Raw genomic sequence first — 25155 nt, 5'->3', positions numbered from 1 at the left:
ACACTGCATGAGTTTACTGAAGCCTACGATTGTAAATGGAACGTTTTTGAACATCCATAAAGTGCATCTTCCAAATTGTTGCCAATTGGAAAAATACTGACACCCTGAAATGTTGCAGAAGTCCAATTGACTTTCTGAAAAACAACATCCGGTGCATGTGAAAAGCAAACAGACACATTTCTGCAAATCCCAATATCCAAGAGTCATGCTAACACACCAGATTAACAGAATGAAATATCAAAACATTAAAGCAAGCTTTTACCAAAGGAAAAGAAATCAGCATTCTCAAAGTTGAAGAGCTGAGAAGCAACGTACAGTGAAATGCTAAAGAAGAGTTTTCATTTCCAGCAGCACACAGAGGAGACTGGGAAAGCTCTTTCTCTTAACTTCAGCTTTTAGAAAGCCAGGACAATAAGCTGGACATCCAGGCTTCCTATGAAACTGGTGAAGAGCTTGAGTCTCCAATCCTAGAAGTGACAAAGTCTCCCTCTGCGGATGTGTATCTGTTTGTGGTTTTGAGAAAATTAGAGCATTTCTGAACTAAATACCAACATTTTAGATAGTTTAAGTTCAGACAAATGAATCTGGCTACAAGCAATCATACTTGATAATGCTATTTACAGGAAAGCCATGGGGAAAACAGAAAGCCCAGTACAGCAGAATTAACATCACATTCAGCAATGACCAAACCACAGATGGAGAACAGTGAACACTGGTGAATTCATTTTGAAATAAAATCTCAAAACATGCAGTTTCAGGCTCTTATGAACAGGCTATATCCCAGTTTAACAAATTCAAGATTGCTTCCTTTCCCCTCAATACCTGCTTTTTGCAATTGATTTATTGAACAAAGTGTGTTGGTGATGTGCCCCAAAGTTTCAAGCCAGGCCCTGATGCAGATCCACAAGGTATTTAATTAAAAAAGCTGAAATTTAATCAGATGAACATAAAAGTCTGTTAATGGCTCAATAAGGAAGATCTGCTCCAACACCTACTGAAGTTGTTTGGATCACTTCCACTGACTTTAACAAACTGAGCAGTCACACCTTTCAAAGCAAGTCCAAGTCTGCTTGTGACCTTCTAAGACAACTGGGAGTCACCACTAGGTAAATGTACAGAATTTGTAACCACCAGCCTTGTGCCCCTTCAGCATCTCCAGGAGTATAAATATGCTGTCAGCCACTGTTATTTAAAACAGTACTTACCATTCTTTTGCCAAAATCTTGGCATGGGCTGTTAATAGAGCTTCCTTTTAGTGGGACCATCCCTTTGGGGCTGTTGTCAGCCTTCCGCTTGTAGAACTCAATTCCATCTTCTAAGAGCACCACCCACATTGGTTTCCACGTATTAAACATGCTGCCCTAAATCAATAAATCACTGTGTATATTATTTTCAATAAATCATTCTTCACATTATAATCACTGCAGATCTGACTTTCCAAGTGTTAACATAATTATAGTGTCTCAAGGGGAAGATACCACAACCGCACCCATCTTACTATGCAGTTAAAAAATGTTGGCATTCTTCTGACCACCATTAATTTCCCCTTGTTTTCAGTTAGTTCCAACCACTGTCTTAAAGTTTACATAGTAGCAGTATTATGAATAATCCTCCAAATTTCTGGATGCAAACTGGCTCCTTTGGACTGCCTTGTTAACCTGGGCATCCCATGCCATATTTAGGACTTGATGCTAAAACAGAGTCAGTTGTCTGATGAGGAAGCACACGTCTCAGCAGACTTCTAGACATGTAAGAACAAACTATAAGAGTAATGAAGAGTTTAAGGGTCTGAGGCTGCAGATCTCCAGCTGCTGTGGTGAGGAATCGAGGTGCTTCACTTCATCTTTTAAAGCTTTAACTTCCTATTCCTGAAACGCAGCTGTTAGATGCAACAAGTACAGAGATAACGACAGGGCTGGAACCTACATATAGTGAAACACATCAAAACTCTCAGCGACTCACGGAGGAATGACCTATTTCTGTGTGGAGCACGATGAACCACTAAAATTATTTAGACACTTGCACTCTAGCTGCATAAATGACCACTTTGGTCCTGCCTGCAACCAGCTTCAAAAGGGGTCATAATCCCAAATACCCAAGTGACTTACTGCCCAGCCAAATGAACATTTAGATGTGCTGAATAACAACAGCTCCTCTGAAGAGTTACCAAAGCACAATTGACATGTGTGGGCTCCAAAACAGAGGTCATCCTTCCAAAAATATTGGCTTCTCTTGTTCTGTCTGTTACAAAAAGAGACCTAAGTTTATCTGGGCTGAGTTAGTTACATTTGCATTTTGTATTTCTGCAGAAGTGAATGGGGCAGTAGCTTTTGTCTGTCACATTCTTTTTCTGCCCTACCTTCCAAGAAAAGCCCTTTGCACTCCAAATCAAACCTTATGTTCAATTACAGGTTGGGGAGGGGAAACTGTCACCTGAGATCTTATCAAGAGCAGGACCTGCTTCCAGCCTTTGCAGCCCCCACTGGAAGCAGAAGGTGCAAAGGAAAGTCCCTGCCCTGGGGGACTCTGTGGAAACCCAGCTAAACAGGGAACTAAAAAAAAGCCTCCTCTGGGTATCACATGTGTTTGATGCTTTCTGGTGGGATTTTGGTTTGTGGTTTTTGTGTTTTGTTGTTTGAGGTGGCTTGTTTGTTGTTGGTTGGTTGTTTTTTAAATAAGCCCTAAGAATTTGCCATTTTCTATGAGTCCAAACTGACCCACCGGTTGATTTTCTGCTAAGAAACCAATTAAGATGATGAGCCAAGACAAGAACTGTTGCAATTCCCTTTTGTTTGCGGGTTTACCACAGGTTATGATGCTTATGCTCATAAGCAGACAGTACTTCCTGAAGACCAGACTCTGACATGCTCTGCCAATGGAAGCCACCACAGAGCAGTGTTAGACTGGCAGTCCACGCATTGTTCTCACCTAAGACATCTCATGAAAGACAAGCAAGCAGGATGCTGGATTTGATTTTCCTGGACTAAAAATCGTATTATCACACCTACTCCAAAGACTGCAGACACAGACGAGTGTTCCTTGAATTGCTCTCTGAAATCATTAACCACTTTGAAAATGCATACAACTTCCCTTTGCTAGAACTTCTTTATTTTTAACATCTGCAGCACTACAGGATCAGAAAATAAGATGCTTCTTATTCTCAGAAGATGACACAAGGTCCCCCAAATATACAAATAGAGTTTTAAGCTGACCTAAATTAATTTGATCACACATTTACTAGAGGTCACACTGTCCCAGCCAAAGCACTGATCCCCAAGCACAGCCATGTTCCTCTGTATGATGTAAACATGAGGAGAGAGTCAGTGGCAAATGGCCTTCACTCTCTTTTAAACAGAGCAGTAGCTGCATCAATGACTCCTTTGGGAAGTAAAATCCTTGGTTTCACTTTACAGGCATAAAGGAGAGGAGAAAAAGCATATAATTAGCAGGTAAGGTTAATCAGGAGCGTGCTCATCCTAGCTGGAAGCTCTGGCTGTGAAATTCACAGTAGTCTCACTGATAAATCAAACAGCTGGCACTGGTCTGATCTGTATCTTCTACTCCTTTTGCCCTCCAGCTCTTCCTCCTGCACACTGCTGCTCAGAAAAAGCTCACTTCTGCAAGGACAGAGCCACCTACAAGGCTGGCTGTTCTAGGAAACTGGCACAATTTCCACTTCCTTGTTGCCATTGCAACAGCACCCAGCAGGAAACTTCAGTAGTATCTGCACGGAGAGACTTTGGGGAGACGCAGCACCCACAGGAACGTGAGACTGACACTGGCACATCTGTATGAATCTCTTCCCGAGCATGCCCAACCAGGCACATGCACAGTTTGGGACTATCCCAGTGTCTAAGTTTCCAGCCATTCCCCTGTCATGGAGCCATACAGATTGTGAGCACTTGCTCTATATATCAGGCCATTGGAACTATAGATCTGGAATCTGCGCAGCACAAATTTGGCTCAGGACAGCATCACTGCAGCTTTGCTATCATTTTATGAAGTTACTTCCTTCCAGTGTCAGTGGAAATAAGACTGAGGAGCGGTCTCTTGACAACACCGGTCCCAGATTAGAGATCCCTCCAGCCAGCTGTTTTTTATGTGTGTATAGGTGAAATTCTCATTTTGATAAGCAGAGACACCACAGGAGAGCTTCTCTCTCACCCTGGGACTGACATTGTTCAGTTAGGCTGCTTTAAGCCACATCACTCTCACTAAGGATTTAAACAGTAGTCAAGGCCTTATCCTATGGGCTCTACCACAAAAGACCCCACAGGGGAGTTTGCTGTGGGGCAGCAACTGCCTTCCCAAAGAAAGGAAGTGCCTGTAGCCCCACACACTGTCTCTAGGCCAAGGTGATCCAACCTCTTTAATTTCACTCTGCTTCCATGATGTTTAACTCAGACATTAAGTGCAATGGAGTATGTTGTGGCCACTTGAAGCTGTTATCTGTTTTGCCAAGCTTCCACTAAGGGCATTAGGCTACTTAATAAAACTACAAATCTTTTGATCCAAAGGTACATCTGAGATATGTGCAAAATGCCTCATGTAGTATTCTGGCAGGATGTAACTGCTAGCAAGTACCTCTATAATCACTAACACCACATTGTTTTACTGCTCAAGGAATTCTGCTCATTTGCCTGTTTGGAAAAAATCATCCTTTTTTAATAACTAAAATGAAAGTATGTTTCCCTACACCTCCCCAACCTGTTCAGAGTTAGCTTCCTCCTCCACTCAGTCCAAAACTGCCCACTTACCTTCTTAACCAAGTAGCCCTCCCTTATGCGCATCGGTTCTCGCTCCATGACTCAAGCAATCCTGCTCTTGGGTCTGCCAGCACTGGCACTTAAATTCCTCTGGCAGCAAAGTGCGTGGGCTGGCGTTTTTACAGTACAGCTGTGTCACTTTCATAAGTTCCTCTGCCTGCTAATCACATGAAAACAAGCCCATTTCCTCTTGCAGAATGAGAGATAGGGAAATGCAGCAGCACGTGTGTATTTATAGTTTGCCTCTGACAGAACAGGCGACAGCCTGACAAAACGCTCCACTGTATCAAATACAACCAGCCTTGGTGGCAGTCCTGTGAAATTAAAGCATTTTAGTGCCCAACCCCAAGATATCAGGCCCGCTCTGCAAATACATAAACTCTAGCAAAACAAACAGGGTGGCACAGTGTGCTGCTGTTTGGTGCATGCCAAAAGGATCTCCAAGACAGGTTTCCAACTCACTGATTCTGTCACTGCATCACTTCATCCCATCTTTGAAGTCTTGACTCCACACTGGGTGAGCAGTTGGGGTTTGGCAGCGAGCTGGAGGGTTCTTGTTTGGTTAATGAGATGCGCCCTCTGCTGATACAAGAAATTTGTTCATCAGACTTGATCAGGCTTTGGAGTTTGATGCTGAGCCCCCCCGCAAGGAGATGCAAAAGAAGAAGCACTAATGGATTAGACCAGTGTATTACACAAAGCACCGCACAATGTCACTTTCTATGAACGTCTTTTACTTGCTGCAAAGCTCATCTGGCTATATTGGGTAAAAGATAAGGCAAAACAATAATTTTCCTAAAGTTGATATATACCAGAGTTACAACCCCTCTTCCCCACACAGTAGGAAGGGGGGTGGTATATGGGAGGCAATAAGGAGGCTGTTGCATTGCCAAGAGCAAGGTATAACCCCACACACAAGTCTCCAAACCACTTTTATAGCTGAGCCTGTTCAGATAAGAGCTGAGCCCAGGGTTATTCCATCTGTCACCTCTGCCACTTGTAAAGATCCCCAAACAGGGACTTTTTCTGCAGACAGGAATTCCTGCTCTCTGTTTGACTGTCTTGGCCTTTATTCAGAAGCGTACAGAGCCTGACAAGGCCTGTGATAGAGGACAGAAGGTTAGAAGAGCCCTCAGAGGCTTTCTCTAGCCTTTCCTCACTGATACTTATTCAGTGGTTCTCCTACAGATGAGACTCTGCCCCTTCTTTGTGATCTCTATTAGTGCTTCACTATTCAAACTATCAAATGTTTATCCTCACTGTCTGAACTGAAATTTTTCTTTCCAGACCTTTTCAACCACCTGCTGCTTAAATGACCCCTCCAGTCCCAACTTCAAGCAAGCACCTGTGTGTACCAGCAATCTCAGGCTATAAGCTTGGCAATGCGTTCACCTTGTGATGTTTTTATGCATTGTTAGGTTGTTCAGAGTCTCAATACATTGTTCCTTCACTCATGTAAATCATGCTATTGTGAGGACCTGACTGCTGTTGAAGGCCATAATTGCTGACCAAGCCAATCATCTATTAGGCAGTTTGAAAATCAAAGATTCAATATATGGTTTCCAATTCTCTGGCTGTCGAGTCTGCTTGACATCAGCCAGCAGGTTCTAAAATTATTAGACAGAAACTCGCACATAGCTAATAAAAACTTCATGCTCTTTGGAACCCAAGCTACAAGTTTATCACTAAAAAGTAATTAAAAAGCTTTGTGTTATATTTACAGCAAAGAATCTGTCTAGCAGTCCCAGGGCTGGGAATAAATTGAAGGTGTATTTCAGAGTTGAAATGATCAAACTGAATTTCTGAGTTATATTTCTGTGAAGGCTTTCTTCATTTCCCATAAGCCTTGAAACGATGCTTGCTGGCCTCTGGAGCACAGAGACTCCTCCTGTTTAATGTCCTTTTCTGTCAGTAATTCCTTTTGCTTTAAGAAGATGAATGATTTCCTTCTCTTCCCTTTCATTCCAGTGGTTCCCTTTTGGGAAAGGGTATACTTCTTTTTCTTTGTTTTTCTTCTCTGAATGGATAACCCAAAAATACAGGTCAGAGACAAGGACAACGCAAATTAAACACCCTTCACTGTGTGACTGGAAGCCAAACTATCCCTTTATTAGCTGCCTTGAGGTCATAATGCTATGGAGCCTGGGGTGAGCATCGGAGCCTAAGAGCTGGTTCTTCCTTCTGTCTTTACCTTGCTGCCCATCGGGCCTGAGGAAAGGAAACCTCTTCTCCAGGTAGAAGGGCTTATGGGGAACAAAGCCAAAAGAATCTGCCAGCATTTTCCTCCCTGCAGGCAGCCTTTCCGCAGGTTTTCCTGCTCACCTGCTCCTGCTGGCTCAGCGTTTGTGCTGAGTCAGGATGACAGGATCCTGTGCTATAAATTGCCAATATGAAATGTCCAGGGACAGATCCTCTTCAAACAGAACAACTAAATGACCTTAGCTGAAAAAAGTGGTTTAATAGGAACAGAAAAGGATGCTGACTCCACAATTTTGCAGAAGTTCAGTTTCTCATTTACCTGCAGGAAAAGCCCTTGGAGGTGTGACATGAAATTCTAGACTCGGTGGCACCAAGCCAATGACTACAGAATTTACCATTAGCTACTCAAGCAACTCAGTGTCAAAGCATAAAATTACCTCGATCCAATACTAGATAGAAGCAACTACTTTTATAACACTTATTTCTCTATATTGTTTCTATTTCACCTTCAAAGCTCAGCTATTCCTTTTGCCCTTCTAACTCACATGTCTGGAATGATCCCTTTCTTTTAACATTGAGGCTCAGTTTCATGTTATCACACATCGCCACAGGAGAATCAACACTTCATCTTCCCCCAGGCAGAAATGTGCTGATCAGCAAAATCATGAAGCTAAATGGTCCTTAACCATACAGTGGCCATGGCAGGTGTGAGGGACAGCCTGGACTGCTGACGTGTGTCTTCTTTGTGCAGCTGCTCCTGAAGAGCAGCACTGGATACAAGAGAGAAAGGGTTGTATTAGTTCTAGCTCTCCACAGAGAGGATGAAAGAGTTTTGTCTGGCATAAGGAGAAAGTAACCTGTAATGTGGTAACCTGCTATAACTTACCCTGTTCATCCCATTTCTGTCCAAAGTAGGTAAAGGTACATGATGATAGATTAGCAACATTTGTCACAATAGCACGATCTGCAACAGAGATAAATATCTTCGCTCAGTTTACTGACAAGTGATCTGTTCTTGTATGAGAGACTTTGTTGCAGGATTTCCTCAGAAAATTCTGGGTTTTTTCTGCTATTCCAGAGTCCACCCCTGCAAGTATTAAAAAACAAACAAAACAAATCCCAAACAAACAAACAAACAAACCCCACTCCATTTATCTGAGCAAGGGATCTAGCTGAGAGACTAATGGGTCTTTACACTGAAAATCAGAGCCAAATCTTTGCAAATAAACATGTCATCTGCAAGGAAGACATGCAGTTTCTCAGCTATTCTGTGATTGAGAGCTGGAAGCGCAAGTCTCAGCACAATTCACGCCATACAGGATCACACATATGGCTATTTTTAGCAAATGAGAGATTGTGGCTTTCCATCCAATTCTCGAAAAGAAACCCCAAACCGGAACATTTCCAAATTTAGCACTGTGTTAAGAAATAACCCGAGGGGAAAGCAGCGAAAGGCTACTACAGGCATTGCCCACATCACCTTGGAATCTAAATGCTGTGGGTTGGCCATCATAAAAGAAACATCTTGTTCTGATCTCAAGGCACATTTTATATAATTAATTATTGTGGCACTGTGCAGCAGGATTAGTGCATTAACTCTAAGTGGGAAGGCCTGCATAAATAGCAATACTGAAAGGCTTATGCAGTTGACGTATTATCATGCACAGAGAGATCATATTGAGTAGATACAGTCGAGAGACCAAATGGATTTCTCCAGAACATTTTCCAGACAAATTGGACCAGCATGAAGCATGCACCACGGCTTATCTGCATATTAGCTCTGACTTTTCATTGGATGGATCCAGCCTCACCTGTGACACACTCACCTGTCCCCTCCAGTAGCTTCCCATCAGTGACACATACACATGATGCAGATACAGCAGGGACAGGAGAGAGGTCTTGGAGGATGAAGCTTCAGTGTGAAGGCTGCAGTTCCCTGGCTCTGGGAAGAAAAAGAGAGATGAGAATAGCTGGGTATACTTGCTGCAGATCACTTGAAGGAGCTCACCGCTGCTTTCAAAAGCACTGAGGGGTTGCCAGGGTACAGGGGAGTGCCACAATGTTCCTGTCCCAAGGGGAGGGAATGAGCTTAATGTATATTGCTGATGCCAGACAATAGGTTAGGAAGTCTCAGGTGCCAGGGGAACAAAATCTGTATTTGAAGGACTGAAGAAGGTTTTTAAAAAAAAGGCAACCAAACAGAAAAAAAGCAGTTTTGTAAAGACACTAAATATTCCAACCCTCACCTCTCAAATGTAGGTGTAGAGAATGATGGAATGGACACAAATTTACCTCTTTGTTCCTGGAAGTAAATTGCTGCTGTGGTTTAGGAGAAACTGAACCTTGCCCTACATCTATGATTATCTATTTAGCTTTGAATCTCGTAAAGGTCAGCACATTGGCTCTGTGCTCCTGCAATACCACACCGCCTTCATCTTCCTGCAGGTATTTTGCTCTCTATAGAATATCAAGCAACTAATATCAGGTAGTCATGCAGCAGCCTGTGGGCTGGGGCACATAGAAAACCCCCATGGGGTCTGGAAGGACATGGGTTTCTCTAGCCAGGGAGCAGCCCATAGCATCAGGCACCTCCATGGATGGGCCGAGGTCAAGCTTAGGTCTGCAGGTCAGGATCAACCCATCCACAGCTGGCTGTAGCAGAACTGGAGACCAGCACTCCTAAGCATAAGTTAGAAAGAGACTAAAGGGCCAGGGCTGAGCTAAAATAGGGCCTGGTGGGCAGAGGTGGGGGTGGAGGCCCCAGGTGAGGCTGGTCAGGGCCATTAAGGTAGGCAGTAACAAAACGAACCTCCCAGAAAGACTTGGCAAAGGCAATGCCTCCCCATGACCTACACTGATAAAGAGCATCTGGTAGGATCAGATAATAAAATGCGCTAACGGCATATGAAGTTATCAGATTGATAAAAAGAAAGGCCAGGCCTACATTTAAAATTGCTTCTTCATAAATGTTCTGCTCTCAGCACGTTTCACTCTCACACAGTAAAACAGTTGCTCAGCCTGTGCATCCATGATCCATAATACGATGCTTTTTTAGTTCTCCCTCATGCTTACTGCTTTTTGCCACAGTGGTCTGGAATAAAGTCCCAGCCTGCACCGTGTCCACAGAAAGGTGATCATTCAGGCAGAAATAATGTGGGAAAAAAACTCGTTATAGATCTGACCTCTTGTGTGCTTGGGAAACTAATTGCAATCAATGTCTTCAGCTACACACAATTTACTACAACATGATATGTCTGGCCTGTGAGGTGAGTAAAACTGATCCCTGGCAATGGCCATTATTCTTCACACACCACTTTAAGTGATACTATCAGATTCCCCGTGTGTAAGGCCTCTGTGATTTCGTACTGAATTACATTTAAACTTACAGAAGCGGGAATTGCTGCAAGCGAAACTTTCAAAAAGCCACAAAGTGCAGCAGTTTCAGCAGAATATAACAAAAAATGAGAAGTCTCTTGTGATGAGCAAACAAGATGGGGAGATATGCACATGTGGTCTTCTTTTGTGGAACCATACTGATAGGATAAACATATCTATATATAGCAGCTGCTTCCTCATCTGAAAACCTGTATGTGCCACTTGCTCATGTGATAACTTCCAAGATATTTTCAAGACCATTCATTGTTGATCTAGATGAGGGTCAGAGGGATTCATTTTACCTACTTGCGGTGTCTACTTTTGAGGACCTTTAAAGTCAGCAAAGATCTTTGCAATAAATCAACTTCAGTGTATGATTCATGACAAAAAGTTGGCCCTCAGTATGAGATGAGCAGCTCCTGCAACTTCCTACTTTATTAGATGCAACTACTTTTGATTAGGTGCACTTGGACAGTGTAAGAGTCTTAGGTGACTCAAAAAGCCCAAAAGTTTCCTCTCATACATTAATATTGATAATGCCGCTACTCATCATAGAGAATTGCTGTTTGTTTGTTTTGTTTGTTATTGTTGTTGTTTTAATAGCATTTGTTTCACTCTTGGCTGTTCAGTGTGAGAAGCAACGACTGCAGGATGTAGCAATCTCTCTCTATGGAGGAGTTCCTGCTGCCAGTGACTGTTATCAAAGGTAGGATGTTACTCACAAAACCCATCACACACACAGTTTTGAGATGCAGGGATCATGCCCTGCCCCTATCTTTGTGGAAACCTTGCTGGCTGAACACATTATGAAGCTTGTTCTTAGCTAGATACTTAATCAAGGCAAATAAAGTATCAGCCTTTTTTTTTCAGAGGTTAAGTTTTCAACAGAATGTATTCTATTGATGTTCACAATAAATTTAATTCACTAACATGCACGCACAAAAAAATTCAACTGGGTGATGCTATATCTTCCATTTGGCTAAGCAATACTACATACTACTACCATGTGTACATCCCAGCTTTAGAAAAACAAAGAAAAGGTCAGGTCCAGTGCAACATGTAGCTGGAACTTTCTCCTAACAAAATCATTAATTCTGCCACAATGTCCAATCAAACAAAAAATATATTTGTGGCTCAAGTCCTGTGTCAGCCACAAGAATGTTGTGGTTTTAAGAGCAAACAGGGACAAACACAAAAGAATTGAAAGGATGCACAAACGTGCTTCTGGTTTAAAAGCAATCTCTGACAGTCAGACAGGAATGAGACTTGCAGAGAGTTGAATTATCATAGCATGTTCTGAGTTGAAAGGACCCACAAGGATCATCAAGTCCAACTCCTGTCCCTGCACAGGACAACCCCACAGTTCACACCATGTGTCTGAGGGTGTTGTCCAGTCTCTTCTTGAACACTGTCAGGCTTGGGGCCGTGACACCTCCCTGGGGAGCCTGTTCCAGTGCTCCAGCACCCTCTGGGTGAAGAACCTTTTCCTAATGTCCAACCTAAACCCCACCTGGCACATCTTCCTGACATTCCCTCAGTACAACTTCCAGTTTCAAACATCTTTCTTCTTGAAGAAATAGTACCAACTATAGGTAAAGAGTAGCATCAGACTTAAAGAAACGAGAGTTTGGTCTGACACTGCAATTACAGTGGCGTGTTTGACTTTTTTCTGTTAAAATAAGATTGCGATAGGGTGATTAATAAAAATTCCCACTAGAAAACCTGAACCCTCTGCCCTCCCCTCCCTCTCAGGCTGCTCTGGCTCCCAGATGCTTCAGCCCATCCGGGAGGGCTCAGCCAGCCCTCGGTGAGGGGCTCAGCAGGGTGATTTAAGGGGGGTCCCCCCGGGGATCCTCCCGCCCGCCCCGGGGCGCTGCCCTCCAGCGGCCGAGCCCGGTGGGCGCTCCCTGCCCGCGGCGCTGTCCGCGCCCGTGGTGCTGAACGGCGGCGCCCGCCTGGCCCGGCGCCCCCGTGCTCCCCTCCGTGGAACGGCGCGATTAGCGCTGCAGTAATCGGGAACGGATTAACTCCCTGGAAACCGGCTGCAATCTCAGCAGCTGCAAATGTGCACCCACCCGGGATATAGGGCGGGGGGGGGGGGAGGGAGGGCGAGGATCCACTGCCCAGATGCAGCGATTAAGGGAAGGGAAAAACAACAACAACCGACAACAAAACAACAAATATATCATCCGCTGCTTTTGGGAAGGGCTGGGCTGCCTGGGATCCGGCAGCCCCTCCTCTTCCTCCTCCCTCCTCCTCTTCCTCTCCATCGCAGCCTCGCTCTCCTCTCCCAACCAGCCGCTTTCCGCGGAGGGGGCGAGACGAGCGCAGAGCCCGCAGCCCCCCCATCCCCCGGCGACAAGCGATGGGCGACATCCCCAACCTCGTGAAAATCAGCGTCTCCCTCAAAATCCAGCCCAACGACGGGGCGGTCTATTTCAAGGTGGATGGGCAGCGCTTCGGCCAGAACCGCACCATCAAGCTGCTGACCGGAGCCAAGTACAAGATCGAGGTGGCCATTCGGCCCGGCACCGTCCAGGCCACGTAAGTGCAGCCTCCCTGCTCGGGGCGGCTCCCCCGGCCCTCCCTTCCCCGCTGCTTTATTTATAGAGGTTTAATATTTTTTCCTGGCAGACTGACAGCACGGAGTTTCCGTGATTTCTCGCTCCCTGCCTGGCTGGAGCAAAAGCTTTGGTGGCCCCGTTTCTGCATCCCTGGCCAGCTGTTCCCACTGCTTTGCTCAGCTGGCTGGGGAGAGAGGCCACGTTTGGGAGCCACTTCCTTCCCTCTCTCTCCCCATCTGTATCCCCATCTCTCCCCAGATCCTTTTCCCCCTCCTTCCCTGCAGTTTGCCCTGGAGGCAGAGGGAAGAGCCCCTACAACCTGGCATGTCAGGGATGCACCACGTCCAAGCCTCACTGCAGCAGGGCAAAGCACAGACGTGAGATCAGATCCTTCCTGCCTTTCCTTTCTACACCTCCCCTGGGTGACCGCAGAGCCCTGACATTTTTTCAGGAGTCCTTGTGAGTCAGCAGCACCTCCAGGTCTGCTAAAATCCATGGAGCATCCCTCAGCACAGAGGCTGCCAGGCTGCAAACCCACACACTGGCTCTAAGCTGCCAGGGAAGGAGACATGCAGGGCTGCTGAAAGGCTGGATCCTGTCTCTTTTTCAGGACAATGGGCATCGGGGGTGTCAGTGTCCCACTGGAAGAGAAATCGAGAGATGCACAGGTGGCTTCTTACACGGGGATCTATGACACAGAAGGTGTGGCCCACACCAAGAGCGGGGAGAGACAGCCCATCCAGGTCAACATGCAGGTATGTGGTTCTCCAAGCCTGGCGTGGAAAGGCAAGGGAAGGCAGCAGGGGGTCAAATCCCAGAGAGGGGAAAATTCCAGGGCACAGTCTGATCACAGCTGCTGCCCTTCTCTTTGCTTTGTGTCAGTAGGACTGCTGGTCAGAATGTAGCTGGAAAACACAAGCCCTGCTTCCCAAGAGGAAGCCAATGGAGCAGCAAAGGCCAGGAAGCAGTAGTGGGATTTCTAGAGACCTGCAAAGCCCTTTGGGGTGCTGCAGCAGAAAGAAATATGAGCTGAACCACCCACCCCTTCTGCATCCACAAAGCTAAATTCTTATTCAAGGGGCTTCCCATCCCAAACATAAAGAAAATCTCCAAAGGCCAGAATCAGTACATGCCATGGCCTCAATGTGAGATGACAAAAGCTCCAGCCAGGAGCGGAGCTGACAGAAGACACAAAGAGCAGCAAGCAGATTTTCACAGCACTCTTTGGGTGGTGCACTTATGTGCAGAGGGAGATTTGTTTTGTTACAGCTTTGTTTTGGTTGTTTGGGGTTTTTTCCCTCTCCTGATAGTAGCTGTGAGGGATTCCAGCTGTTTATTCTATGGAAATTGGGCAGTAAGCCACCTTCACCTGAAGCTCTCTTAAGGGCCTGTTCCAACTTACATGGCTTTAGGACCTCACCAAGCCCACCAGATTTCAGCTTTTTCTCACATTTGTTGACTGCATGCAAGATTTCATCTTGATCTTTATCTTCACTACTTTTTTCTGGAATCATCATTTAGCATGGCAATCCCCTTCTGAATAAGAACTGTAGCATCGCCACTTGGTGTTTCGAATAATTACAGCATGCTCAACTTAATTTTGGAGGCCCACATCACATTAACAGTTACCACTTCATAATCTTAGGTTAATAAGACTACTCCAAAGTATTTATCCACATTGATTGCTTTTCTATACAGTCACCTCCTTTTAAGACCTAGGAAAACCAAACACCAGTATGACTTCCCAACCAGCAGGACAGGGCTGCTGGATGCCACTGTTGAGTATTGCAGTTATATTTCACAATGCTCTTATGCTAGGAGGTGAAATGGCAGTGCTCCCAAAAAATCAGGTGCTTTGACTATGGCATCGCTATTCTGATAGCGACTTCTACCCTTAAGTGTAGCACTGATGCAAACTCTGGAAATCTGGAAGTTTATCTTTTCTTATGGAGAAAACCAAATCAAATCACAAATGAAGTAATTCCAAGAAATGCAAGGAGGGTCTGATTTTCAGATACAGGCTCTGAGATGGTTCATTGCAGCATCAGAATGAGTCGCCACATTTGTCCAAACAGTTGCTTTTACAAATCAAATCCTGGGATATTAACCATGAAGCTAATAGGATTTTTGAGCATTAAGCAGGTCCTCAGCCCCTTTTAAAATCTGATCTTGATAGATAGGTTCTTCAGCACAGGCTTATGTTCACAATTGATACTTCTAAGTATTAAATATAGGCAACTCAACAGGGATTTACACGTTTAACTCATCATTTAGCTGCTTAGCTAGACAGAACCATAACAGATTTAGGGAACCATTTTCAGATACCCCAGTCTGAAAACTGCTTCTAGTACCTACTTCCCAAATCATCAAAACTGAGCTTACTGCACACAGTTTTACATTTTCCTACTTCCTCCAACTAGGAGGAACTTCTGCCTCCACTTCCTTTTCTAGAACAGGCAGGATCCTGATGCATCCTAGTGAGATAAGGACACTATTTAAGGCATAAAAAGTGAATTCACAATACAAATACAGGGTATTTCAAAAAGATGGACCCAATTTGAAATCACTATCACTTGAAATCAGGTCCATCTTTCTGAAATACCCTGTAGATTGTGAGGTCAGTCCTGCAGTTAAAAACTAGTCTCATACTGCCAATCTAACACCTGAAAGACAAAAGGTCCATAAAGGCCCATAAGAATTTATCTCCCCATCTGCTTTAAAACTCTAAGCAAATAATTGTTTATGCTCCTACTTTGACTGGCTAGTAGACATCTGACCTGTTACAGCCATAGTTTATACACATAAAACAACAACCCTGTTTCTGAATTCCAGAATCTGAGGATATTTCTGTTACGTGAACACTCAGTTACACACTCTATCCAAAAACTGCTAAACTGTCTAGCAAACGGTCTGAACTAAATTAGAAACCTCTTTTTGGGTCTCATTTTATTCTTGGTCTAAGATTGAATAAAGAAGCTAGACTTCTATTCCCAGAAATAAATAGCCATCAAATCATCCTAGCATGCCAATTCAGACATGGTGATTAAATAACTATATAATAATAACTATATAAATATTCATGCCTATAGCACTGGATGACAGAGACTAGCAGGCAGGGAAATAAGCTTCTAAGCTTGACCTACAGAGACTTGGGCCACCTCTCCTCCCTGGGGATACCCATATACAGGCCCAGTAGAGGAGTGAGGATTCCGATGCAGGAGCTCCGGGAATTCAGGGAAGCTCCGAGGATGCAGAACACTCATTACACCACAGAGCTGCTGCATATGCTAAGTACTGGCTGGTGGAGATGCACATGGTGGTAGAAAAGCTCTGCAATTAATTCTTTCCTTCTCCTGGAAATCCACAGCAATCAAACTACTCAGGGTAGCTCAGTAAACTGCGTCATTGGAGGAAGACAGAACTTGTTTTCTTCCTCTATCTTGTTGAAATTCAGATTGTCCATACATTAATGAAATGAAATACTGCTCTTGTATCACATCCCCTTCTACAAAGGATATTAGAAATGCCTTTTCTTCCTCAGTTTCCAGACTGACAGTGTCTGATGCTCCTCTCTGACAACTCCTCTGTGTGGATTGTGCACAGAAATACCCAATGTGCTTAACCTTTACTATCTAGTATTATGAGTGTACCAGGATTACTACCAAAGATAGTAAAAAAATCCTTAATTAAGGTTTTAGTTGCTGGGAGAGATACAGTAGCCTGTACATCTGATTCTCTCTTTGTCAAAGGAAGTAGCAGAAATATTTCAGCTACTCCTTTAAGGTAACACTTGGAACTGCAGCCAAATAAAAACCTTCCACTAACAGCACACAGCAACTCCCGCTGTTGTCAAGGCTAATTTTAAGTTATAACATTGGGCTGGGGGAAGGTTTAAAGCAATGTCCATTATGCAGCAGCATCTTATAAGCCACATCTTGGATTGAAAAATACATGTCCTTCTGAGAAAACTGGATACAGAAAGCTCTGACTGTAATTCAAGAAAAGTCACTATGTAAAAGGCCTTTCATACTGACATTGCAAGTATGATTATAATAGGCAGATGATCAAAGGTCAGCTCCCAGGCACATGACGGGAATGGAAAACAGTCAAGCGAAGTGAGTGATGGAAATATTTAAAAGGAAAAAGCGTTGAAGAGCAGTGCTGGATTCAGTAGCGCTGAATCCACTACCTTCTAACAACATAGTCACCAAGCCATACTGCTGAGACCAGCAGCAACACATACGGGTTTCACACCCACACTTCAGATTCTCTGCAAGGTCTCAAGGCACAGGAACTCAAATTTTACATCAGCATAATAACTGAAATCATAATCTGTCCTGGAAAGCCTCACTCATAAGGTTTTACTGATGTTGTAAGAGAGTCTAACACAGGCTTAAAAAAAACCCAAACAAATTATACAGAACTCACTATAGCCATAGTCTCATTCACATCAAAGCTGCAAGCACAATCACACAACGTGCAGGCAATGTCTCACTGCTCCTTCACTATATTAGACACTTAACTGCTAAACACACTGATTATTTCCTTCCTAGCTTGTGTTACTGCTATGTAAGTCTGAAAAGCTGCACGATCACAGTCCAACTAGCAATTACAGAAATGCACAAAGAGCTTCTTTTGCTTAAGTTTCATGTAAAAAGCAGAACAAAATACCAGGGAAGGAATAAGTGGTCTAACAGCAGCATGTCTCAGTCCAGAAGCCACGTACACAGGGCTATAAAATACAGAGATGTTAAAGATTTCAAACTGAGCAAAAGAAGGAATCCTCTCAATCCGAACTGCAGCCTCTAGGTATGGTATAAAGGTGAAGCAATGGCCTGTATCATTACAGATTACTGCTACAGGATCTACAGTATACACAAGCCACTTAGCAATCATTGGGCCAACTACTGCTGGGCCATCTTAACGAGGATTATAGCTTTGATTCTTGTTGTTAGTAACATTTATCCATATGGGAACTTCAACATTTTTACTCCCTTGCCTTTCCCAGATATAAGTGCCAGAGGACAGTACAAGGAGAGCTATGCTTTACGTATGCCTAAGCATAAAAGACTTTGTGACTGCTAGAACAGGCTTTACAGATCTTTTGATTTATTGACTTGAGGAACAATAGCGCTTATATCAGCTGTTTTACATTCCACAGTTTCATAAGTATTGTTTCTCAGTAAGAGAGAGCTCACTAATACTGATATTCCCTCTTCCTCACAGTTTAAGGACATTGGTGTTTTTGAAACAGTCTGGCAAGTCAAATTCTACAACTACCACAAACGAGATCATTGCCAATGGGGAAACAGTTTTGGCAGTATTGAGTACGAATGCAAACCAAATGAAACACGCAGCCTGATGTGGATCAATAAAGAGACCTTCCACTGAAGAGATGTGAAACCAATACTGCTGGACAATCTCCCTCAAGAGAAATCTACCTTTTTAAACTAGCAAGAAGCCTTAACAAAGGCATGCTGTAACCTTGTTTTGTTCCATAAGGTTCCAACAACTACATTGTACGTACAGGTGGTGCCACTGAAATCTTTGCCTATTACAGTATTTTAAGTTTACCATGGCATCTGCAATGTTCTTTATCTGTCGCCCTGCAAATACTGTAAAGTTCATGATAAAAGAGTATTTCATAGCTGGGTAGAAAGTTGTATCATCATAATAGTGTCATAAGTATTTGGCTTATGCCAACTAAACAGTTCCACTAGACATATCAACTTTTGTGAAGTGTTTTGCTTTATTGCTTAGAATTTGGATACAACATCACATTGGTGATTTCTGTATTTGCATCTTCTCCTAAATCGGTGTGCTCCTTCAAGCATTTTGTCAAACATGTTATCCCAGTGGACAGCAAAAAGTGCAAATTATGGATATTTGTAGGTTTAGCAAAATGGCAGCTACTGAACTGTTGATATTGTGCTTTCATACCAAGGGATGTGGAAACTTGTTTTCCCTTTTGTTAAGTGCTGTAAGGTATTCTGCAAAGTTTGCTAATTTAACCAATCTCTCAAAGGATTCTTTGTTAAGTTTTCCAGTCTCTGAAATAGCTCTAGGAAACAGTATAAAACATGCTAACCTGAATAAAGGAAACACAATAAATCACTTGTGGCATCTAAGACATCTAACAACATGGCTATTATCTAAAGTTCATATAGTATTTGTGAAAGATATAGCAGCCATACTTAGTTGAGTTCTTAGAGTTCTGACAGTAATCTACGTTTTTGTTTTAATGACATTGCTCTAATCAGTGAAATCCTACACATCAACTTTTTCAAGCCTGACCACTTTATTTTACCAAAATCAACAGGATTTCTGACCAACAAACACTCAGCAGTGTGAAGAGTACAGCTCCCAGTGCAGGCTTATAACATGCATTGCACTCTTTCAAATAAAGATAAACATGTAAGCATTTGCATGGTTATGACTAAAGGTGCTATTAATACATAAACACTACATCAGTGTTTAACACATACAGAGAATGAAAAATAAACGTATCTTTTCTTCCAGTAAATAAAGCAGGGAAATATATACACTGTCCTATCCCCAACTTGGGTTGAAGCTGTTGGTTCTTGCATATCTGTTATTCCTTTTGTGAATAATTTGTAAATTGTGTATGTAAATGGTAACTATGAATTTTGATCTTTGTAATAAAGGACTTAAACAATTTCTTTTCTAGTATGACCATCTAAATGAGTTGAAAGTAATGTATCAAATAGGCAGTGGTTTTAGAAAGTTGGACAGCAGAGGGTACACAGTACTTTCTGAGAATCCAGACCAAACTATCTTACCTTCTTTACCCAAAGCTACTGTTTCAAGGAAATACAGATCCAACATGCCAGAATGCAGACAGGTGATGTGACAAACACTCAGTAGAGCTCATTGATAAAACTCACCTGCGTTTCGTTGCACTAACATAGTGTGGAAAGTAAAGATTTAGGACAAAAGCAAAATACCAAATAAATATTTTCCTCCATTGAATTACTAATCAAAAAGCTTGACTGCTTGCAGATTTCTGACAGTAAAACTGATGTAACACACCACAGGAACGGTGAGCTAGCCAGCTGCATGTTACACAGGAAAACTTAACTAAGATGAAATCCTAGAAACAATCTTCTGCATTAACTTCTTTCATAGACTTCTCCTAGACTGCAGAAATAATTCTTCAAAGTGAAAAAAATAAACAGAAAAAACTCAAATTAAATCTCGACTGCAGACAGAAGTGGTGTTGTCAGCACTTTGGCAGAAGTTTCCAGATAACAGGCTTCAATGATACCAGATTTACAGCTGTCAGTCAGTTATATCTCTGCAATTTTATTCTGCAACAATCGGCATACTTTGGTTTATCTTGTTTGTACATGTGAACTGAGAGCACATCAGCAAAAAATACGTATGATACATAAATTAACAGAGAAACTTCTGTCCTGGTAAAATTAAAACGTGTAAGACAGACCTTCACTTTGAGTTCAGCTTCTATGATATCCTTGGCCCACAGTGTCACAGCTCTCCAGCATTTTAGAAATGTTGCAATGATTAAATCCAGGCTTTTTCTGGCACAGGAGGGCTATTACTCTAAGCTACCTGGAAGCACAACTTTCCCAAGGTAAATACTCATGCTCATATTCATGTCAAATAGGGCAGCAGTTTTCTCAGGTCCTAGCAAGCCTTGTAGCAATTCAGCTGAAATTCAGCTGAGTGGGTCATCAAGGAAGAGCCTGCAGATGGAGGGAGTTGCTTTTATAAGGAAGAACAGCCAGTGTCTTGCAGGCTCCATATCCTGAGCGAATGTTGCTGCCCAGGACCACAGCTCCCCTTTCACAGACAGCAGCAGCGATAGAAAGGATGAGGACAGGTTAACAGCTTATTGTGGGGAAGGTGTAAATGGCATTTGTGCCCTTGTGGCCAGGAAGGCCAATGGCATCCTGGGGTATATTACAAGGGGGGTGGTTAGTAGGTCCAGAGAGGTTCTCCTTCCCCTCTACTCTGCCCTAGTGAGACCACATCCGGAATATTGTGTCCAGTTCTGGGCCCCTCAGTTCAGGAAGGACAGGGAACTGCTGGAGAGGGTCCAGCACAGGGCAACAAAGATGATGGAGTGGAGCATCTCCCTTATGAGGAAAGGCTGAGGGAGGTGGGGCTCTTGAGCTTGGAGGAGACTGAGGGGTGACCTCATTCATGTTTATAAATATATAAAAGGTGAGTGGCACAAGGATGGAGCCAGGCTCTTCTCAGTGACAACCAATGATAGGACAAGGGGTAATGGGTGTAAACTGGAACACAGGAGGTTCCATTTAAATTTGAGAAGAAACTTCTTCTCAGTGAGGGTGACAGACACTGGAACAGGCTGCCCAGGGGGGTTGTGGAGTCTCCTACTCTGGAGACATTCAAAACCCACCTGGACACCTTCCTGTGTAACCTCATCTGGGTGTTCCTGCTCTGGCGGGGGGATTGGACTAGATGATCTTTCGAGGTCCCTTCCAATCTCTAGCATTCTGTGATTAGCAGCTGCTGTATGCTTCTCTCCTAGATGTAATTCAAGCAGAGAGAAGTGTGGCTTGATAGCTTTGCATTATTTCTGCCTAAATAAAAGATTATTCATGAGGTATTTGTTGAGTACCCACACCACCACGGATTACAGCACTGATACTCTGTGTGTGTGTAAAGCAAAACAGTCCCATCAACTTCCCCTTGCACAACAAGTGCTTTGTTAACACAGCAAACATTTGCTCCCAGTAAAGGAGACCCAAGACTTTAGCAGTTCTCTGAAAGCAATGTTTTGAATTTCTTCCATCCAGGACAACTCTGGTAAATATTCATAAAGCTTGAGTCACTACAAAACTGTTGCTGTGACAGTCTGATGCATTATTCAATCAGCAGCATGTAATTTCCAGCCAAGTTTGTTCTTTACACACCTTTTTTCTAATTAGTGTTTCCATTTTGGGGTAGAACTGCAAAACCGATAACAGGACACAATACACCAAGCTTAAATACATGTTAATTTTTATCCATCACAACGTCAAAAAATGCTGACAATGTGTCAACCCAGCTGAAAATGCAAAGCATTCATATCTGAGGGCTTTTATAGGAGAGACTTCAAACTTTTTCTCATGAAGTGCCCAGCTTTCATTTTCATAATAAAGACTGAAACAAATACACAGAATCTTTCAGAGTCACTTTTTCACTATATTTAGGTAGCAGTTACCAATTTCAGACTGCTGAGTAAAAGGATCCAAGAGCAAGTTATTAGTCATGATTACTACAGCTGCCATCCTGCGTGAGGCTTGTATTAGATCACTAGAGTTTGCAAGAGGTTTTATGTTTAGCACAGCTACTACAGGTTTTGTTATCTCCTCCCATCAGACTGTATCTTAAAAATAAGTGATACTGCTAAAGTCTCCATGCCCTAACTCAAGTTTGGGAGGTTTCACTGGCTTCAGCTGAGTCTGTGTCAATTGTTTTGCAGATGCAGAGAGATCCTCAGTGATTCCAGAGTAACAGACTATCAGAAAACCTTGTTTCTTACATTCTTCCTATAAAAGATATGAACAGAGATTCTGTAAAATGAAGCTGTAAGGTTTGTAATACAAGGTTTTCACGTGCCAGCAGAGGTTGGTTTCCATTCGGTTAAGAGCACCTATGTGAAATGTTGATGCATGTGCTATGTTGAACAGTTCTATTCTTCTACAGTCTTCATGTAAAGCTTTGATTAAAGAATGACGTGGCACACTGTAAATGCAAACCTCTTGGTGAGACCTGAAACAAGTGCTGTGGCTTTCACAATCCAAAACACTGAGCATTGCCTGAATAGCTGCATCAACCCCGAACCACAAAGCAGCAGTATAATGAGTCTCACAACACTCATGTTTTCCCTTAGCTCTACAAAGCTCCCAAGCGATGGCTGGAAAGTCCCATTAGTGCAGCTAATCCAGATTTTTGGCTAGGATAGACAGGTGCTCCTGCCCATGGGCCTTCCGTGCTGCATGCTTGGCAGCTTTCACCGGCATTCCCTGGATCGCTTCCTTTCCCCCTCTTCCTGACACCAGTGTTTAAGGCTTCAAATCCCTGTGAGCCCTGGATTTCAGCCTCGGGAAGAAAAGGCTGAATTAACCCAGAAGTGCCAAACCGGTCCTCTCTGCCTTGCTTTCTCTGCCCCTGCCTCAAAGTTGCTGACTGTTTCTCTTATTAGTCGACACATCTTAGTTCTGTGCACTCAGGAAGGATAATCCCACGACTGACCTTACACATTATATATAACCTTCTCTGCCTCTTCCTGCAGAATAAATTCACAGGGATTTCAGCTGTATCCCAACTAGAAATGAGAAGAAAATTACCAGCTACCAAAAAAAAATAATTAAGTTGGACTACAGAAAGAAATGCTGATGGCCAATGGTGGAGGTTCTGGAGGTGCTTAAAAGGCATATAGATGAGGTTCTTACAGACATGGTTTAGTGCTAGAGTTGGATTATGGTTGGACTTGATGATTTTGAGGATGTCCTCCAACCAAAATGATTCTATTCCATGATTCAATCTGCCACTACAGTGCTTGAGAACTCACACAACTACATAGATTTTTCCCCACTGTGCTCTAAAACTTGCTGAACTTCTCTGTATAATAAAATACACACAAGTGAAGAATCATAAGCTTTTGTGAGTTCTCCCACTGCAATCACTGGAGTTTATGTTCTTTTGACTGCAGTGAGCTGCACCACTCAGGTATGGGCACACAGATCTCCACTGGAGACAAGGCTTAAAAACAATGACAGCTTTTCCATCAATTTTGATACCCAAAATCTTATATTAAAAAAATAATTCATAACAGCACATCTGCATCGATCAAGTGTAAGGCTTTGATATTTTGTTTGTCCTCGTTTGGACAAAACTGAGCCTCAATGCTGCCATATACAAGTGTTTCATATGCTATTGTTTGTTTCCCTCCCCCAGAGAACAGATATTCCCACTCCCTTTATCCCAAATCGCCAGGAACAGGCTGGTATCCCATCCAGTAACTTCTGCAGCCTTTGAACAATCCTGAGAGAATAATACATTTCCAGTTGATGATGATGAAGGCAGCACAGACAAGAACCATATGACTGTGTTGGAGGTAAGATGGACCTTCTGACCATTCTCAGCATGGTAATCGCAAGGTCAGGTGCCATCTGCTGTATGGGAGTGACTGTGACATCAGCGGCAACATCTACATTCAGCTTCAGCGTACGTGCTACAGGGACCAAATGTTCTCAGAAGCTTGAACTGAATCATCACGAGAGAACCCCAGAGGGCCTTTTCTGCAGAGAAATGGCAGCAGCAAGCAATAACATCACAACATACACTATTTTGTGACTATGATGGCACTCTCCTGCTCAGTCTAAGTTGCTATGCCAACAGATTCACCTAAGGTACTTCCACATTTCAGACTTATGGCAGAGAACAAGCCCTGGCCAACTCTATGTATAGAATATTTAGACTAAAGTTGTTGGTGGTTTTATTTGTTTGTTTTTGAGGGGAGAAGGTGGTAATTAACTGTATTATTTTTACTTGTGGCTTCAGAGATACTTCTCTGCTTAAATACTACACTACAGGCAAGCTGAACAAATGCAAGAAATAGCACTGTGTGAAAATACAACCGCAGTCATCCCCATTCTGTGCGGAAAATACGTGACTGCACTCCACAGGTTTAACACCTTTAAAACAAAATGCCTTCATGTGTCTTTCGGTTCTATTGCAGACTGAACACTGTTCAAGATGCTTGCAACATTTTGCCTATAAGAACAAGGCAACAGTCATATATTAATGTGCTGGTTGCCTTATTTACAAATACACAACGCTTACACTGAACTTTGCTGCCCTTGAGGAAGATGGTTAAGAAACCTTAAAAAGGTGCCAAATGCACTCCAGGTACAAAGTTCCATCAAATCGTGTGGAGTTAATATGAGTTTTCTCTGTAAAGACAGTGTAAGGTAGGCCAGCAAAACTGAGAGACAAATTTCACTATCACTGTTCCCATTCACTTGTTCTAAAAATGGTATTAATTTTATTTTTCAGGTTCTTCATTTCTGCATGCTACAAATCTTGATGTAAGCCAATAATTTGTGTGGAGATACAATGCAATTACTTAAATAACCACCTAGTTTTCACTTTTGCAATACATCCAGTAAAACATCCAGTTCTAGCTTTCTGGAGACAAGACCTCACATACTCATACGTATGTCCACACATGCAAGCACATGCAAAAATAAGCATTT

At 43.0% G+C, this 25155-nt stretch overlaps 2 protein-coding genes across 4 annotated transcripts in view; one reads left to right on the top strand and one right to left on the bottom strand.

Annotated features, from left to right (window-relative positions):
- Positions 1–25155, bottom strand: part of PLEK (pleckstrin) — a 60582-nt gene that overhangs the window by 10987 nt on the left and 24440 nt on the right. The window contains exons 4-7 of one of the 3 annotated variants that reach the window (XM_080342671.1): positions 8792–8907; positions 7852–7929; positions 7511–7735; positions 1206–1361 (exon numbers count right to left, since the gene is read on the bottom strand). In XM_080342671.1, coding sequence (XP_080198797.1) covers positions 1206–1361; positions 7511–7540 — 186 coding nt within the window. In that variant the 5' untranslated portion in view covers positions 7541–7735; positions 7852–7929; positions 8792–8907. Of the gene's footprint in view, positions 1–1205; positions 1362–4757; positions 4849–5228; positions 5346–7510; positions 7736–7851; positions 7930–8791; positions 8908–25155 lie in introns of those variants that run through there. The other 2 variants (XM_080342672.1, XM_080342670.1) reach the window with 2 other exon arrangements.
- On the top strand, positions 12706–18295 carry CNRIP1 (cannabinoid receptor interacting protein 1; the record flags this gene model as incomplete). The annotated part of the gene is made up of 3 exons (XM_080341670.1): positions 12706–12884; positions 13515–13659; positions 18131–18295. The coding sequence occupies 3 exons, from the start codon at positions 12706–12708 to the stop codon at positions 18293–18295; spliced, it is 489 nt and encodes a 162-aa protein (XP_080197796.1).

This window comes from Nesoenas mayeri (genome assembly GCF_963082525.1).
Source record: "Nesoenas mayeri genome assembly, chromosome: 3".
NCBI lineage: Eukaryota > Metazoa > Chordata > Aves > Columbiformes > Columbidae > Nesoenas > Nesoenas mayeri.
This window is presented reverse-complemented; position numbering and strand designations above follow the sequence as displayed.